Raw genomic sequence first — 19,205 nt, 5'->3', positions numbered from 1 at the left:
AAATAAACTGTTTAAATAACCTCTGCTCTGCCTTGAAAAAGTTAGATAAACTTTCAGAGGACAAACTTCTGTAACCACAGTCTGCAATAACCCAGTTTGACACGAGCAATATATAACTCCTCCTTCTTGGTGTCTGGGTTAGTTTACTATGTTCTTCCCCTTGTAAGAGCACAGCAAAGTGTAATAAAGCACTGTGAAAACATGCAAAAGCATAGATAAGCATTAGAAAGCAGTGAGGTATGGTAAAACATATTAAAAACATGGCAAACCAGGGTAAACTGTGGTAAATGCAGAGTATAACTACGGGAAAAGTTTGTTCCATATAGCTGAAGACAGACAGTGTCTCGCAATCCTGTTCAGTTTGATGCTTTAATAGAATTCCTTCTTGGTGTCTGTGTTAGTTTACTACATTCTTCCAGTGTTTAGTTTCATTAAAGCAACAGACACATAGGGAGGGTCCCACATATAAAGATACTTTTTCAGATCCAGCCTCCATATCTACAGCAGTAACTAGAACTGCAGAGCAGATCCTGAACTCAGGAAAGCACCTTCAATTAAAAAATAAAACTACAATAATACTAATAGTTGAGTAATTGAATTACTGCACTCTGAATTATTGCAAACATTATTAAAAGGTAAGGGGACATAGGGGGAAAACGTTTAATATAAAATCAACATTTACTCCATGCAACTTCTCAGGTGAACAGCAATAGCATACTGAGTCAATAAATGGGTGTCACTGTATTTTAATATAATATTTTAATTGATTAAAATTCCATAAATTAAACACGCATTGCAGAAAATTTCCTATGGAGACCCGAGCATCTATTTCTCACACATGGAGATAAGCTCCTCCCCTTCCTTAAGTTCCGTTTTCGGCAGGAAGTCGATGTCGCTGGCCAAGTGCTTCTGTAGCCACGGCAACACTTTGAAGATGCTGATGTGGAAGTCTCGTGCGTTGGCGGGGGGCGTGTCTCTCAGGTCGCACACATCCATGGTGCCCCAGCTTATGACTCCCACCTACAGACGAGGAGGGGAATTGCATTCTAAATACCACTGTCATTATACAGTCAAGTTCAATGAAGAATAAGCGTTATCTCAAAACCAATAGACACACAGCATGAAGGTGCTGTTCAGGAGTTACTCCAGTAATGAGGATGAGGCTGAATAACCCGGACGAGCCCCCGAAGGGTCGTCTATCCTGCTAAGTGAAATAAACACAGCAGCACTCCATGTGCGCTTGAGGAGTGTATATATAACAAGTAAAGGAAGGTGCGTCTAAAGATTCAGCAGCTGTATTGAGGGGAATTACTTTAACAAGTTTCGTAAAATAATTGTCATGGAAGGGTTCATTCCTCTTGTACGCCACCCACAATCAAACTTGAATGAGAGAATCACGGAATACAGCTGTGTACTGAATATGAAGGCAGTATCTCAAAGCGCTAGGAAAACAAAGTCACATGACCCCAGTATGCTGGCCATCTTAGGGCACAGGTCAAAGTGAAGGGTGTTGTTAGAGTTTGAATGAAAAGTTTACACAACACTGAAAATATGAAGTTCCCAACTGAAATGGTTTATGAGATATTGGAAATCTAAGTAATTTACGTTGAAAGTGAAAATACATATAGAAAGAGAGAATTGATTTTACCTGGAAATATCTGCGCTTCTTCTGAATAAATAGAGAACCACCGGAATCGCCTAAAAGAAAGGACAAGGGAGGAGAGACACTACAATATCATTCCTTCTTGGTGTCTGTGTTAGTTTACTACATTCTTCCAGAATTTACTATCATTAACGCTGCAGACAGACGTACAGTGTCCTACAATCCTCATCAGTACAATATCAGGTGGCGTAATTCGAATTGGACAGTTCAGTGTTTTGCTGAATACACTGAAGACTGAAGTTAGTTAAAGATGGCGCTCAAATTATAAAACAGAGGTAAAGTAGGAACCTTTAAATGAGAAAAATTGGACAAGTGGGCCTGCATAGGATTTGATACACTTGGATAGGTTCATGTCCATGTGGTAGTTGCATTAAAGAAACGGCTTCAATAAGAAAAATGTCATTTCTGGCCATCACTTATAGGCTTGCTACTATTCGATTTTTATTTTTTGGCCAAAACTACGATTAATATCGACGTTTATTTTTTGAAGAATTTACCTTTTTTTTTTTTTGATCTTTATTTTTCAATTCAAGCAGAGCATGGGTGAAATTGATTTTTATCCTTAAGAAAACCTCGCAGGCGCCCGGCCAGACTACAGGGGTCGCTGGTGTGCTGTGAGCCAAGGACACCCTGGCCGACCTAACCCCCCCTCCCCCCGGGCCACGCTCCGCCAATTGTGCACCGCCTCCTGGGAGCTCCCGTCCACGGTCAGCTGTGGAATAGCCTGGACTCGAACTCATGACGTCCAGACTATAGAGCGCATCCTGCCTTTGCTGGATGCGCCACTTGGGAGCCCTGGAAAAACCCCAGACTTTTTTTATGCCATTGAGAAACGTCTCATTTAGAGAAACCCCTTTTTACCTTTTTAATTAAAATCGAAAAGTAGCAAACCTACTTATAGGCAAAATTCACATTTTTTTTGACCCCTTGTCCTTTGGGAGAGAAATTAACTAAACCGATTGATTTAAGATCACTTACCTTTACAAGTTATCGACTCCTTAAACAGACTTGATCCTCCAGTGCACAGGAATCTGTCCGTCACAACTTCAGAAACTCTCGTCACATTTTCATAAATGCGTGCCTCCATCGCCTTCTCGACACAGGCACAGAGCTGCAACCACAACACAGAGAAGGTGAAAGGCTGGTCTAGTGCATTAACATGACCTCACTAGCGCCACTTAGCACTGCTGATTGGAACCCAGTCCTCCAAAGAAATGTGAAAGGCTAGTATAGTGAGCAAAGTCATATTTCAAATATACTGTCAATGTACTTGTCTTAAAAGGAAAATATCGCACATGGAGTGCTGCTTTTACGATTCTATTGTTTATTATAGTTGTTGCAAATATATGAATGCCTGCTGTTTTAAAATAATTACTGCAATAATATTCTGTAATTGAATTTATACAACTGTTCAGTTTATGGCTATAGCTATGTGACAGAGAGCAAATTAATCCTAGTTAACAATCTCCCTCCTGACCTGTGAGGGCGCTGTATAACAGGAACAGTGTTCCTCGTACTGGAAGGGGGCGGAGTCACAATGCCCGAAGTCATCCCCCTAATGCAGTACGCGATGTGTCAGTCATGGATTTGAGGAGACGTGATTGAACTAGCTATCACAGGGGGCATGACTAAGGGTATAACAGGGGGTGAGACTATGTAATCTGTTCCTTCGATATGGTTACTGAAAGGACCCGTTTGGGAAATGAAAGTAATTAACTTCTGTGTTAAGTGTTTTGTTTTGAGGGTTGTGGGTTCAATCCCAGGTGGGGGACTCTGCTGCTGTACCCTTGAGCAAGGTACTTTACCTAGATTGCTGGGTAACTGTATGTAAAAAAATAATGTAATATCTTGTAACAATTGTAAGTCGCCCTGGATAAGGGCGTCGGCTAAGAAATAAATAATAATAATACACAAATAAACCTGTAAATCACCACTTTCACTAAGAGCACTCACTCTGGACTTGTGGCTGTGTTGTGTCTGTGTGTGTCTTGTTTAGTCTATTATTATTTCGGGACTGAACCCCGTGGTTTGCCCGGGCGATACACATCGTTGTGTAGAGCCAGGTATTATTATTTGTCAGCAAATAAAGAGCTGCTTTTTCACCGTGAACTGTCTTGTGTCTCTCATTCCTGAGCACCGCATCACCACTGCACCTGTGCACTACGAACCACTTTGCCACAAGCTATTAATGAAACGTGTCGAATAGAATGATAGAATAAAATCAGCTTTTTAGTGATGAAGATTAAAAAAAAAGTACTTTGTAACTGATTAATTTAGGATGGGTCAGCTTACAGGTTTAGTATGTGGCATTTTCAACAAGAAGAGCAAGAAGACATGGTCTGTCTCAGAGTGACAAATAGCAAATTGCAAGCTAGCAGTCAAGGGGGGACATACTGAGAAATTAGTCCCACACTGAAACGTGGTTTAGTTTTATAGTTTTTCGGACTCTTTATGACCTGATCAATGGTCACAATTTATGTAATTTTTTACATATCCCAATAGTTGCTTGTTTTTGCAGTTTCTCTTGTTCCCTTATTTAATATATTAAACATAAACTGTAACACAAACTCTGCATTTTTGGTGAACTGTCAATTAACATTATACTGGGCCACTAAAATGTTCATTTCAAGCCCTGTTGTTGTTGTTGTTTAGATTCACTTGTCATCACACATCTTGTAACTATTTCAAATAAGTTAAAAACACCCCTATGGTCTCAATCAAAGCAGTTCAAACCCTCATGTGGGTCTCTCAGCTCCTGTCGAACTGGGCTCTATCTACACTACCCCTTCCCCCTGCTTGTAAAGACACGTCTCACCTGCAGGGGGCAGTCTCACCTTGTCTCCATGTTGAATATAGGTCGTCTTCTTGTCCGTAATCTTTTGATCCTGTTCTTTCTTGTTCTTCTCCTCAGATATAAATCCTGACAGGACCTCGTTCCGATTCAAGAGCTCGTTCTCTGGGGAGACAATTGGAAGGTGCGCTTAATAAAGAACTGGGAGCATGGAAGGAAGGAAAAAGAGCAGGAGAGATGGAGGTTGAAAATGAAGGAAGGAAATAAGGAATAAAGAGAGAAAGCATGCGAAGGAAAGAAGAAAGGGAAAGAAGGACAGGAAGGAAAGAAGAGAGAAAGGGTTTATTCCTGGTTAAATAAATAGAATGAAGCCCCTCTCACCGTGATCCTGGCACGTTGCTGTGGAGACTTTCTTCAGTGCGCGCGTTGCTGCTTGAGTGCATGGCAAACAAATGGGTCTGAAATCAAGGCAAAGAGAAATTAACTAAGAGCTTCATCAAGCAGACCAGCGTTTCAGCTAGTGCCTTCATCAGTGTTACTGACACGAAGAACCTGAGTCAAGCAGACAAGCGTTTCAGCTAGTGCCTTCATCAGTGTTACTGACACGAAGAACCTGGGTCAAGCAGACAAGCGTTTCAGCTAGTGCCTTCATCAGTGTTACTGACACGAAGAACCTGGGTCAAGCAGACAAGCGTTTCAGCTTGTGCCTTCATCAGTGTTACTGAAACTGAGTCAAGCAGACAAGCGTTTCAGCTAGTGCCTTCATCAGTGTTACTGACACGAAGAACCTGGGTCAAGCAGACAAGCGTTTCAGCGAGTGCCTTCATCAGTGTTACTGACACGAAGAACCTGGGTCAAGCAGACAAGCATTTCAGCTATTGCCTTCATCAGTGTTACTGAAACTAGAAGAAACTGAGTCAAGCAGACAAGCGTTTCAGCGAGTGCCTTCATCAGTGTTACTGAAACTAGAAGAAACTGAGTCAAGCAGACAAGCGTTTCAGCGAGTGCCTTCATCAGTGTTACTGAAACTAGAAGAAACTGAGTCAAGCAGACAAGCGTTTCAGCTAGAGCCTTCATCAGTGTTACAGAAACTGAGTCAAGCAGACAAGCATTTCAGCTAGTGCCTTCATCAGTGTTACTGACACGAAGAACCTGGGTCAAGCAGACAAGCGTTTCAGCTAGTGCCTTCATCAGTGTTACTGACACGAAGAACCTGAGTCAAGAAGACAAGCGTTTCAGCGAGTGCCTTCATCAGTGTTACTGAAACTAGAAGAAACTGAGTCAAGCATACAAGCGTTTCAGCTAGTGCCTTCATCAGTGTTACTGACACTAGAAGAAACTGAGTCAAGAAGACAAGCGTTTCAGCGAGTGCCTTCATCAGTGTTACTGAAACTGAGTCAAGCAGACAAGCATTTCAGCTAGTGCCTTCATCAGTGTTACTGAAACTGAGTCAAGCAGACAAGCATTTCAGCTAGTGCCTTCATCAGTGTTACTGACACGAAGAACCTGGGTCAAGCAGACAAGCGTTTCAGCGAGTGCCTTCATCAGTGTTACTGAAACTAGAAGAAACTGAGTCAAGCAGACAAGCGTTTCAGCTAGTGCCTTCATCAGTGTTACTGACACGAAGAACCTGAGTCAAGAAGACAAGCGTTTCAGCGAGTGCCTTCATCAGTGTTACTGAAACTGAGTCAAGCAGACAAGCATTTCAGCTAGTGCCTTCATCAGTGTTACTGACACTAGAAGGAACTGAGTCAAGCAGACAAGCATTTCAGCTAGTGCCTTCGTCAGTATTTCTCCATGACATCTTACCTGACTTTCTCCGATATCTTGATTTTGTTTTTGAGTTTAATTAACGCGATGTCATAATCGTAAAACTCCTTGATGCCCCTCGACTGCAGAGCTCTGACCTTGTACTCATGGTGCATTTCAATAGAAGCAGCGTTGACACCCACATCACCTCCTTTACAAGACAAGAATGAGACTGTCAGACACACAGGGGCTTGATGTGAAGAGACTGTCAGACACACAGGGGCTAGGTGGGGGTAGCAGTTAATGTTAATTAACATTTATAGCTTACCGTGGGTAATGGAGACTTTCTCTGGGTTCTGCACATCGTATTCTCTGAAGCAATGCGCGGCCGTCAGAACCCAATTCTCTGACAATATGGAGCCCATACATTTGGCGCCCACACTCTCTATGTGTTGCTGGGAATGAAATGAATATAGACCTGGGATGAGGATCTCAAAACAGGAAGGTAAGGGAGTGTGGGAACGATTTCATTATGAAGCTCTGTTATAAATGTTGTCCATAGTGAAAGCATGGTAAAGTGTAGTAAAGCACAGAGAAGGCATGGTAAAGTATAACAAAGCATACTGAAAGAATGGTAAAGCATAGGTAAGCATTGTAAAGCACAGACAGGTATGGTAAAGCATATTGATAAACATGGCAAAAATGTGGTAAATTCATGGTATAACTATGGGAAAAGCATGGAGGAGACTGCACAATTACTGTGCAATTTTCTCAGGGTTATCCTGCACAATGGTTGGAAGAAGTATTGAATAAAGTATATTTTAAAGTCTGCACCAAGGACAACAAAAAAAGATTTGTCTTAGCCTCATGAGTCTAGTAACCCCCCCCCACACACACACACACCTTACAACAGCAAAAAATACAAATCTGCAGACAGAAAAGCAGCAGTTAAAGGGAGGTACTTACAGGGATGTGGACCTGCACGTGCCAGGGGTGAGTCATGTTGCCAAAGTGCTTGGAGTCTCCTGCCGACTTGGCTGTGACGTCACGAGCAATCCCACACACACTGGAGGAGCTGTCCTCTAGAGGGTGGAGGGAGAGAAAGGAGAGAGATGGGTGTGGGAAGGAGGGAGAAGGAGAGAGGGCAAAGAGAAGATAAAGTAGGAAGAGGGTGAGAGGAAGAAGATGGGAGAGGAAAGTAGGAGGAAAGATAGGGGAAAGGAGAGAGATAGAGAGGGAGATGGAGGAGGAGAAAAGTAGTAGGGATGAACAGAGGGGTTAGAGAATAGAGGGAGTGGGAGGGAGGAATGGGAGAGAAATAGAGAAGGGAAAAGAGAAATAAGTAATGATTGTAGGGGGGAGACCTACAGGGATGGGAACATTATTGCATAGCAGTGTCATCCATTCCAGGTTTTACTACGAGTCTGATTAGCTCCAGTGTACAGGTAACCAGCTCAGGTGTGTCTGATTAATCTCATAGTAAAACTAGGAATGAATCAAACTGCTATGAAAGCCTTGTTCCAATCCCCACTCGTCTCTTACGGATCATTTCGTCAAAGACCCGCCGCAGGTCCTGGTTGTCCTTCAGCAGGAACACGTGTTTCTCTTTAGATTTCTTAGACGCCATGGAATTGAGCTCCTCCTGGTCCACATTATCCCCCACCCCGAACACATAGACATCTGAAACAGAGGGGAGGGGAGAGGAGAAGGAGAGTGGTAGGGGATCCTTGGTTAGCACTCCTTCAAAGGTCTACAGTAAAAATGCTCATAAAGCTAATAAGAGGTAAGCGCATGTTTCAGGTGATGAAGCTGTGACAGACTTTGCGGTCGAGGTCTTACCTAAATAATCATCCCGTTTGTTGGAGTCTCGTCCTTTTTCAATCCCCAGCAGGGATCTGATTTTGGACAGTGCTGGTAATGGATTCCCACCAGTATTGGATTTACCTGCGGGGACAACACAGCCAGCCCGTCTGTCTTTCTGTCTGTCTGTCTGTCTGTCTGTTAGCCTAATTTGCTTCTTACAATTACAAAAGAATAATAATAATAATAATAATAATAATAATAATAATAATAATAATAATAATAATAATAATCAACTTGATCAGAGGTAGCCACCAAACACTTATAAGTAATTAAATTTAAATATAAAACAGGCGCTGATCTGATATTAAGGTATGTAATCTGTTTATATAGAACCTGTTGAAATGAAATGATAATAATGATGATGATAATAATATTGCTGACAATGATGATACCATCTGTTAAGATGAGAAGGACGTGTCTGGTTTCGTTGAACAGCTTTGGTTCTCTTTGTTTCAGAAAAGCCATCGTCTCGTACACCTTCTCCAGCGCGGCTCTCAGGTTCGTACCAGTTTTACCGACGTGCTCTGAGAGGAAATACAGAAATAATTCAACATTCATTTATTTCTACTGGGAGAGTGTAGTTTCTTTAAAGCTTCAGACAGAAAGATGGCATCCTGCAATCCTGTTCAGTTTGACATTGCAATATATAATATAATTCCTTCTTTATGATGTCTAAAAAGAAGTCTCAGAGAGAAAGAGGTAAGGAGGGGGGGGGGGGGGGAGAGAGAGAGAGATCATATGATTTGATTTGACTGTTCAGCACTTACGATTGTCCAGACAAGCTAGAAGCAGTAATCCAGATTTAGAGAAAATTGTTAAGAACTCAATAGTATTATTATTATTTATTTCTTAGCAGACACCCTTATCCAGGGCATCTTACAATTGTTACAAGAGATCAGAGATTACACATTTATACAGTTGGGATTTTACTGGAGCAATCTAGGTAAAGTACCTTGCTCAAGAGTACAGCAGCAGTGTCCCCCCACCTGGGATTGAACCAACAACCCTCCAGTCAAGAGTCCAGAGCCCTAACCACTGCTCCACACTGCTGCCCTATTGGATGGGCAACACAACCCACAACCCCTCTGAATGATTGAAGCAAATGCAAAGTGTAAAAATGAATGAAAAAGACATGCCGATTGTTCAGTAATGCCCCCATACCTAAGTGTTTGAAATCAGACAGCAGCTCCAACACAGAGTCCATGTCAGTACTGACCACAGGATCCATCATGGAAACAATCTCTTTCACTTCAGAAGCATAGGAAATGATCTCGAAGTTCATTCTGACTTCGTACGTGTCTAACTGCAAGACACACACAGGCACAGACACACAGAGAGACACACCCAGACACAGACACGCAGGCACACACACAGGCACAAACACAGATACAGGTACACAGACAGCCAGACACAGACACACACACACACACAGAGACAGACACACACAGACACGCAAACAGATACATGCACAGACAGGCACAGACATACACAAAGGCAAACAGACGCAGACACAGACAAACACACGAATACAAATAGAAACACACATACAGAAAGACAGAGTTAATCAAGTGATTCAACAAGATTATTATGTTAAAGTAGCTTCAAATAGTTTCCAATTACATAAACTAACAGAAGTGAATCTGTCCAGTTGACCCCTTTTCCCCATCTCTTATGGTACAAGACCACTGTCTTTTCACTAAATAAACTAATAGTGGTTTGCTGTATTCGTTGACATGGTTTACCATACCTCTCTGTGCTTAACACTCCTTACCTGTGCTTTGCCATGCTTTCAATGAGCTTTGATCCACTTTGCTGTGCTTTTACTGTGGAAATCTTTTCTAAGAGTTAGTTTACCATGGTTTATAGTGTGGTTTAACATAGCGCTCTGTGCTGCACAGTGCTTACCAATGCTTCATTACACTTTGCTTTGCTTTCACTGTGGTACTCTTTACTAAGGGTAGTGTCATTTAAAGTTCATACTTTCTCTATGAGGCTGATGGTGGCGTTCTTTGCCTCTTTAAAGTCCTTTGTGCTGATGCTGCCCGATGCATCCAGCAGGATATAAATGTTGAGCTTCCCGTCATCTGTGATCTGCACCCTCCTGCCGTACGACGCTGAACACAAAGAGACATTCGCGGCTTTAAAACACTCGATCAGAGTCATAATGCAAAACCACATCTGAGTTAGTTTCTTATAGTTTCACGTTCAAACATAGAAATAAACCAAACAACAACAAATCTATATTTGAGAGCTAGGAAAATAATATATATTCTCTATATTGGAGGCACAGAGAGAGGGGGAGAAGGGCAGAAGGTAAAGAGAGAGGGGAGGGAGAGAGGGAGGGAGGGGGTAAAGAACATAAGAACATAAGAAAGTTTACAAACGAGAGGAGGCCATTCAGCCCATCTTGCTTGTTTGGTTGTTAGTAGCTTATTGATCCCAGAATCTCATCAAGCAGCTTCTTGAAGGATCCCAGGGTGTCAGCTTTAACAACATTACTGGGGAGTTGGTTTCAGACCCTCACAATTCTCTATGTAAAAAAGTGCCTCCTATTTTCTGTTCTGAATGCCCCTTTATCTAATCTCCATTTGTGACCCCTGGTCCTTGTTTCTTTTTTCAGGTCAAAAAGTCCCCTAGGTCGACATTGTCTATACCTTTTAGGATTTTGAATGCTTGAATCAGATCACCGCATAGTCTTCTTTGTTCAAGACTGAATAGATTTGATTCTTTTAGCCTGTCTGCATACGACATGCCTTTTAAACCCGGGATAATTCTGGTTGCTCTTCTTTGCACTATTTCTACATCAGCAATATCCTTTTTGTAACGAGGTGACCAGAACTGAACACAATATTCCAGCTGAGGTCTTACTAATGCATTGTAAAGTTTTAACATTACTTCCCTTGATTTAAATTCAACACTTCTCACAATATATCTGAGTATCTTGTTGGCTTTTTTATAGCTTCCCCACATTGTCTAGATGAAGACATTTCTGAGTCAACATAAACTCCTAGGTCTTTTTCATAGATTCCTTCTTCAATTTCAGTATCTCCCAAATGATATTTATAATGCACATTTTTATTGCCTGCGTGCAATACTTTACACTTTTGTTTATTAAATGTCATTTGCCATGTGTCTGCCCAGTTCTGAATGCTGTCTAGATCATTTTGAATGACCTTTGCTGCTTCAACAGTGTTTGCCGCTCCTCCTATTTTTGTGTCGTCTGCAAATTTAACAAGTTTGCTTACTATACCTGAAGGGCATAGAGAGTGGAAAGAGGGGAGGGAGATATGGAGATCAGAGAGGAGAGGGGGAAAGAGATGTAGAGAGGACAGAGACAGATGGGAAGGAGAGAGGAGCGCAGGGGTGAGAAGAAGAGGGGGAGTGAGAGGAGGGAGAGAGAAGGGTTAGGGGAGAGTAAGAGCCAGCTGTCTATCTGTCTCTGTCTGTCTGCCTACCTGCCTGTCTGTCTGTTTGTCTGTCTCACTGCCTCTCTGTCTCTTTGTCTGTCTATCTGTCTGTCTGTCTGTCTCTCTGTCTGTGTGTCTGTGTCTCTCTCTGTCTGTGTGTCTGTCTGTACCATGCTGTGGCTTGTCTGAGGTCGAGACGTCCATCACTGCAGAAAGAGAGGATCCGAAGAAAGAGGCAACTTCCTCAGGGGAGTCAAACACGAACCTTGCTGGAGAGAAAATAAAGACACAGGTGAGACGGGGGGGTGGGCACTGAAATAAGGTTGAGGGGAGGGGAGGGGAGGGAGGGGGAGAGATGGAAGTGGGAGGGGGGAGGAATGGAGCGGAGGGTGTGTCAATACTCACAGTAGCAGGCTGGTTCTGTTCCGCTCCACTCTCCTCTCTCCAGGCACTCCCTTTCTTTGGACCCGATCAGAACCAGTCCGCTCTGGCAGCGGTACTGAACCCGGTCCCCCACGGAGTACCGAGAACCCGTTTTCAGAGAGGCCACAGGGATCCCAGGGTCAGGACAGTCATTCACTGAGAACAACAGAGCAGAGCAGAGTTTACACAACAACACAAATACAACAACACAACATCCCACCTCCCTCCTCAGAGACGGAGGTGTCGCCCCTTCACCTCAATTCCTCAGAGACTTTCCTCTCTTTCCTCTCTCTCCCCCCCCCCCTCACCTCCATCCTCACAGACGGGGGTGTGCCCAGTCCACGTCCCCCTGTGGGTGCAGTTTCGGATGGCGGACCCTCGCAGGGTGGATCCCGTCTGGCACTCGAAGTGCAGCGTCTCCCCCGGGGCGAAGGAGGCCTGGCGAGGGAAGAAGAGCCCGTTCTCAAAGGACAGCTGGGGGGGGCAGCGCAGCTCTGAAACACATGCAGCATGGGGAGGTTAGAAACCAAACCCCCAAGAAGAAACTGTAACCAAGTGCAAATATGAACTGCTGTACCTGAATCTGTGAACAAAAGAGCGAGCAGCTTCAAATCTCATTGTCATAGCTGCTTTTACTGGCCCATTTACTTTGTAAGATATAAACTAATCTGTGGTGTGTAGGGTTTCTCTTATATAAACTAATCTGTGGTGTGTAGGGTATCTCTTATATAAACTAATCTATGGTGTGTAGGGTGTCTCTTATATAAACTAATCAGTGGTGTGTAGGGTATCTCTTATATAAACTAATCTATGGTGTGTAGGGTGTCTCTTATATAAACTAATCTGTGGTGTGTAGGGTATCTCTTATATAAACTAATCTATGGTGTGTAGGGTGTCTCTTATATAAACTAATCTGTGGTGTGTAGGGTATCTCTTATATAAACTAATCTGTGGTGTGTAGGGTGTCTCTTATATAAACTAATCAGTGGTGTGTAGGGTATCTCTTATATAAACTAATCTGTGGTGTTTAGGGTATCTCTTATATAAACTAATCTATGGCGTGTAGGGTATCTCTTATATAAACTAATCTATGGTGTGTAGGGTGTCTCTTATATAAACTAATCTGTGGTGTGTAGGGTATCTCTTATATAAACTAATCAGTGGTGTGTAGGGTGTCTCTTATATAAACTAATCTGTGGTGTGTAGGGTATCTCTTATATAAACTAATCTGTGGTGTGTAGGGTGTCTCTTATATAAACTAATCTATGGTGTGTAGGGTATCTCTTATATAAACTAATCTGTGGTGTGTAGGGTATCTCTTATATAAACTAATCAGTGGTGTGTAGGGTATCTCTTATATAAACTAATCTGTGGTGTGTAGGGTATCTCTTATATAAACTAATCTATGGTGTGTAGGGTATCTCTTATATAAACTAATCTATGGTGTGTAGGGTATCTCTTATATAAACTAATCTATGGTGTGTAGGGTGTCTCTTATATAAACTAATCAGTGGTGTGTAGGGTATCTCTTATATAAACTAATCTATGGTATGTAGGGTATCTCTTATATAAACTAATCTGTGGTGTGTAGGGTTTCTCTTATATGAACTAATCTGTGGTGTGTAGGGTTTCTCTTATATAAACTATGTAAGTTCATTCTTGCAGAAAAGGCGCTTGGTAAAAACTTTGCATATAAGCGCAACTCACTGGATTAAGATTGTAAAGGAATAAAACAGTAAAAACACAAGAGATTTCCATTATCTCGATGGGTTTGGTCACACAAATGAGGACAATTAGGGGTTTGAGCAAATACAGACAGGCTATACATTAAACACACGCTATGATAGTAAACAGCAGTGGGCGATGCCATGTGTAATAAAGGGTTTGACAGAAGTATTCCCCTTGCTGTATCCTGCAACTATTAACCAAAAAAATCACAAATGAAATGTATAATTAAAGTTCGGGAGGAGGGTCAGACACCAATCTCTGCATCACCAAATTGAATCATTCAATTTACACATTAGCTAATTAAATTGTTAGCACTATAAATACCCTCTTCACTTATCTCTCATTTGCTTTTTGATTTCATCGTAACCCACCACCTCCCCATCTCCACCTTTCTTAATAACAGTTTTTATGTTTTATCAATGGGGGTCTCAGCCTCGTCCAGTCGGCCAGGCAGCGAACCCTCAAACCAAGTTAGGTTTGATGCCAAATGAATGTGTATATACAGCATACTTTTCTGTAAAATCGCATACTCCGCATTCTCTACAATAAATATTTGTACTAAACCATTTTGTGATTGGTGTTTGTCCCGAACTACTGAACTTGAAATTTTAAATAGGCTTCAAATTAGGGATATATATTCTGGCATAAATGCAAATTTGAAGGAGTTTTTTACATTCAGCCAAATCCAACAATTCGTGTGGATCAGAAAAAAGTGTATTTTTATTAGTGAGCGCCAGTGGCATCTAGTGCACAGATAGTGTATTGCCAGCAAAACAAAAGGAAACTTGATCCAAAGTGGCAGACCACTAGATGGTGCTGGCTACCGATTGCCATTACAGTCTTTTCAAACCCATAAGAGCCTTGAATTATGATTCTCCACTTCTAAAACAGTGCTATTGGGGAGCCCAGTGAGTCACACAGGGTTTCATAGCCCTCTGTTGGACAGTTAGATATTCATTAAAGGGAATAAAACGTGTCAATTACAGGAGTGTACCGATATACTAATGTCACGATACGATACCTAATACTGTATGTTTCACAATACATGTGATGATCCAGATGCATAATAAGATCAAATGATCTATGAACTATTTTGTTAAAAGACTCAAATTCGATGAGATAGGGAAGATACGTGTTCATACCAATTATAAAACACATATTCTTCATCCAAGAACCACACGGTGAACTGCAATGAGCTTGGGTGTGCTTTTGGTCTGTATCACGATACATATTATACGATATAGCATGTAATTCAAGTATCACGATACACAATGAATCATTACACCCCTATTAATTACTCAACACAAAACAATGCAGTCCCTCGGTTTCCCTTGGTTACACAATTATTGATTATCAATCAATAACAATCTGTTATTTAATACAGAACCTGCCGTGATCAAACTAAAACTCAATTATATTTTATAAGCGATTATTTGTCTAACCTTTCTTTTATCCTTTTGCTATGATATATTTTTTTCCTCTCTTTCGTTGGTTTCCTTAGAAATGCATCCTATGTAACCCTTAGCAATACATGTCTGTGACAGAAATATAATGAATCTTGGTTGTAAATCTCCCTCCTGGCCTGTGAGGGCGCTAAGTAGAGAAAGTAGAGTTCTTTGGATGGGCTGACCTGACAGTTCTTTCCCAGGGTCGGGAAGTCGGTCAGTCTGGAAGAAGGCGAGACTCTGTTGCAGGAACGTATTGACCCGGAAGGGAAACGACATAGCAGCTGCAGAGTGTAGAGACAGCTGCACTCATTTACCAAGGGGTCATGCGTGATAGCATAAAAGGGGACAGAGAATCACAATCTACTCCTTCGCTTGGTTTTTGGAGACAAAGAAACTGGACGGACAGGGAGTGACCCAGAGAAAAGTAAAACAAGTATTTGTGAGTGTTTTTTGGGCAACACTTTATAATACAGGTACATTAACTACAGTGTAACTACACTGTAATTACACTGTAACAAGAGTGTATTTAGTAAGTAAATTATGTGTAGTTACAGATAAAATCCTATTATCGAATATGTAATTACACCACAAGCTTACTTACAGTTAACTACATGTAGTGTGGCTTAGTGGTCCTTTGTTACAGTGTAACATATGATTATCACGAGTTCCTTCTTACATGTAATTACATTACATTATATTACCAGCCCAATACATGTATTAACATGGTGTAAGCACACCAATTAGCATAAATACACAAAAATCTGATGTTTCTGTGTTTGGAATACAACACATTCGGAGTAATGTGAGGAATATTAGAAAGAGACCAAAAAATGATGTTTCCCACGTGCAAAATACAGTACTGTGCTAGAAAAACCTTTTGCCAAATGTTCTGAAATACCTTGTTCTGTAGCTTTGCCAAAAGCACTGTTGTACAAACTGCTGCTTGTGTGTATACATCTAACCAACATTACAAATGAGACATCTTTCTATATATAAAAAAACATAATAATTGTATAGCCTTACGAAGCGTACTTAATTGGATTTTAATCATTCTTACCTCACAAAATTAGAAACCAGTTGTACGTTGCACCAGTGAAGTTGTAACTCTGTGGTACTTCTGTTTGTTTACATTTGTGGTCTTCTCTGAGCGTGTAACATTCTGAATCTCAGCTTTATACACTGCATACATTACTCCTTTTGTTTTGTGATGTGAGCGCCTGATTCTATATTGACATTATATGGACAATGTGTTGCCATCTAAAACATTTTGTTCTATGAATATTGGTTTGTCCTCTTATGTAAAGAATAATCTAATGATTGTTACTCCTTTGGAAGTGTACAGTATTGTGGCATGACTCACTAATACCATGTTATAACAACAACAGTTTAGTTTAGTTCTATTATAAACCATGTTAATTACAATAAAGAAACATGTAATCATTAAGGTCACAAAATGTTGCAACATTTTACTTGAAGGTGTAATGTAACTAAACCACACTACATGTAACTAAGACAAAATACATGTAGTTAACTGAAGTAAGCTTGTGGTGTAATTACATCTTCGATAATAGTATTTTATCTGTAACTACACATAATTTACTTACTAAATACACTCTTGTTACAGTGTAATTACAGTGTAGTTACACTGTAATTAATGCACCTGTATTATAAAGTGTTCCTGTTTTTTGTTTGTTTGTCGTCGTTAGTAATTGTCTTTGTTTGTGAATCAGCAGACGGCTAACACATATCCGGAGCTGTCGCCTTGGACCAGCACTACACCACAGTCACTTAATAAATTGTTATCACCCACCACGAGCACTACTGCACGCACCCGGACTGGTGACCGTGTGTATTATAGTAGGGCAGATAACGTGTGTTTATTATTTGGGTTGCAACCCATTATTATTGTTCCTCCATGCATTACACTTTGGTGTGTATTGCCGGAGGTTTATTGTGTGGTCGCTAGACTGGGATTTAAAATAAAAGACCCCTTTTCCAAATGGATTCCAGTTTCTGGTTGTGATTATTCCTGCACTGCAGCACCTCTGCACCTGTTCTCACTCAGCAGCCACTTTGCCACAATGTCCCAGTTTCCACAGCGGTAGCGCAAGTTCGGTTTAAGGAATTGGGTGCATTTGCTAGTTTTGCAACATATTTTCATTGTCAGTTTATGCAGTGCTGCAGTAAAAATTCCAGTGCCCCAGATGAGAAGGAAATCAGCTTATAAAACACTCAATGCAGGAGTCAGTTGCTATTGATTGGTACTCAATTGCAAAGGTGAGGGAAGGTCAGCTTTTCTTGTTTGAAATCAACACTTAATAAATACGTGTGTTTTGACTCTGGCAAACTATATACTATGCATTTACCGTATATGGTGATACTATGCATTCACCGTAGTTTACCCTGGTTTACAATATTGACGATGGCCCTTTTGCATCGAAATGTTGGTGACTCATATATTAAAGCCAAGCCCAATATTAGCATGAAGTAAATACCAGCTACTCTCATGTAATGAAAATCGGGAAGCATTTATAAGGGCATTTTTTTATACCTGCTGACAAAACCTTCTTAAAGGGAATTACATGGAACATCTGAGTACAGGCACAGCCCTGATCTCAGCACAGCCATGTGTCTGAGTCTCACCTCTGCAGCTGGCAGTCCGGACAGTGCGGCCCTGCGGTGACCTCATCCTGCTCCACTCCCCGCTGCTCTGGCACGTCCTGCGGCTCACTGGGTAAGGGTAGTGCCCGGAGGGACAGTGGAAGGTGAGCTGGCTGCCCACACTGCCCCCTGCTGAGAAGGAGACCGAACCGTTGCCCTCTATTGTCACAGTGAGAGGGCATGAGATGGTCTCATTCCCATACTCAGCATAGTCCTCATAGTCTGGACTGAAGTCTGAACAGAGGCCTAAGGGTGAGAGGGAGGATGAGGGGGAGAGGGGGAGAGAGGAGGGGGAGAGAGGGAAGGAGACATAGGGTGATAACTAAAAGAAGCAGATACAGAAAGGAGTGCCAACCAAGGTTTTTAAATCAATTTATTCACCTCTTATTAGCTCTATCAATATTATTTAAAACACCCCCCCCCTTTAAAGGAGTGCCAACCAGACTTTCAGATCCATTGTACCTCTTTCTAGCTCTTGTAACATTATCACTGAACCCTTTAAAGTAGGGGTCTCCAACCCTGGTCCTGGAGAGCCCCATTCCTGCAGGTTTTATAGGTGTCTTTACGTCATCAAGGGTTAAAAATCTGGAACACATGTTAATCTTGAAATTAAGCCAATGATTTGTTCAATTAAGTAACTGAGAGCTCGGCTGAAATGAAAACCAGAAGACCCAGTAGCTCTCCAGGACCAGGGCTGGAGACCCCTGCTTTAAAGGCATGCTGACCAAGATTTAACATCTTATTAGCACATGTAATACGATTACTGTACTGCCCACATGGCACGGCTTCTTACTTGTTGTTATCATGAGCAACACCATCACTGCTCCCCTTTAAAAGAGTGCTCACCATGGAACATTACATTTCAAATACATTTTAAACAGCGGTCACAAGATTCGAACATACCAAAAAAGTAAGACTCTTACCTTCGTTAACTGAGAAGGTTATTAGAATTCCACCAATTACTGCACACAGTGAGAGCAGCATTCTCGAGCAGTGTGTTTTGTGTCTGTGCGTCTGTGTTCTGTATCAACTGCTCCACTAGTGAAAGTGTTCTGTATCAACTGCTCCACTAGTGAAAGTGGGGTTTGTGTTTTTTTTTAAACAAACAAACATATTTAACAAAGAGTAACTCATTAACAAGCTGAGCCAGCGGCCTTCATTTTGATGTATGTAGACATCCAAAGTTGACAATAATAATGATAATACTAATAATAATCTTTATTTTCAATATTGTGCCTTTCGCAATAAAAAATTGCCACAAAACACTTCACATGAATAAAAAAGACAAATGTTAATAGGAAAGCAAGAAAAACACATAGAACAGTAAAACAAGGAACATCATTTTAGCATAAAAACGCTACATGTGTTTTTAATCTTGTTAATCTGAAAAACAGTGACACTTGGTGTTTCCCTTACAGAGCTAGGCCCTATATCTGAATGCTCTACCACCTGTGTTTTTTTTTTAAATTTGT

The 19,205-nt window shown here is 41.4% G+C and overlaps 1 protein-coding gene across 1 annotated transcript; it reads right to left on the bottom strand.

Moving 5' to 3' along the window:
• Positions 1-742: 742 nt before the first annotated feature.
• LOC117433872 (complement factor B) lies at positions 743-18,795 on the bottom strand. Its single transcript, XM_059010750.1, has 18 exons — positions 18,657-18,795; positions 17,716-17,979; positions 12,205-12,390; positions 11,879-12,052; positions 11,644-11,742; positions 10,047-10,180; positions 9,228-9,369; positions 8,459-8,590; positions 8,043-8,147; positions 7,746-7,883; positions 7,170-7,285; positions 6,532-6,658; positions 6,264-6,414; positions 4,836-4,912; positions 4,498-4,619; positions 2,642-2,774; positions 1,649-1,698; positions 743-1,020 (listed from the first exon to the last, which is right to left on the bottom strand). Exons 1-18 carry the CDS (start codon positions 18,715-18,717, stop codon positions 826-828), a joined length of 2,406 nt encoding a protein of 801 aa, XP_058866733.1. The 5' UTR covers positions 18,718-18,795; the 3' UTR covers positions 743-825.
• Between the last annotated feature and the right edge of the window lie 410 nt (positions 18,796-19,205).

This window comes from Acipenser ruthenus, chromosome 41 (genome assembly GCF_902713425.1).
Source record: "Acipenser ruthenus chromosome 41, fAciRut3.2 maternal haplotype, whole genome shotgun sequence".
NCBI classification, from domain to species: Eukaryota; Metazoa; Chordata; class Actinopteri; order Acipenseriformes; family Acipenseridae; genus Acipenser; species Acipenser ruthenus.
This window is presented reverse-complemented; position numbering and strand designations above follow the sequence as displayed.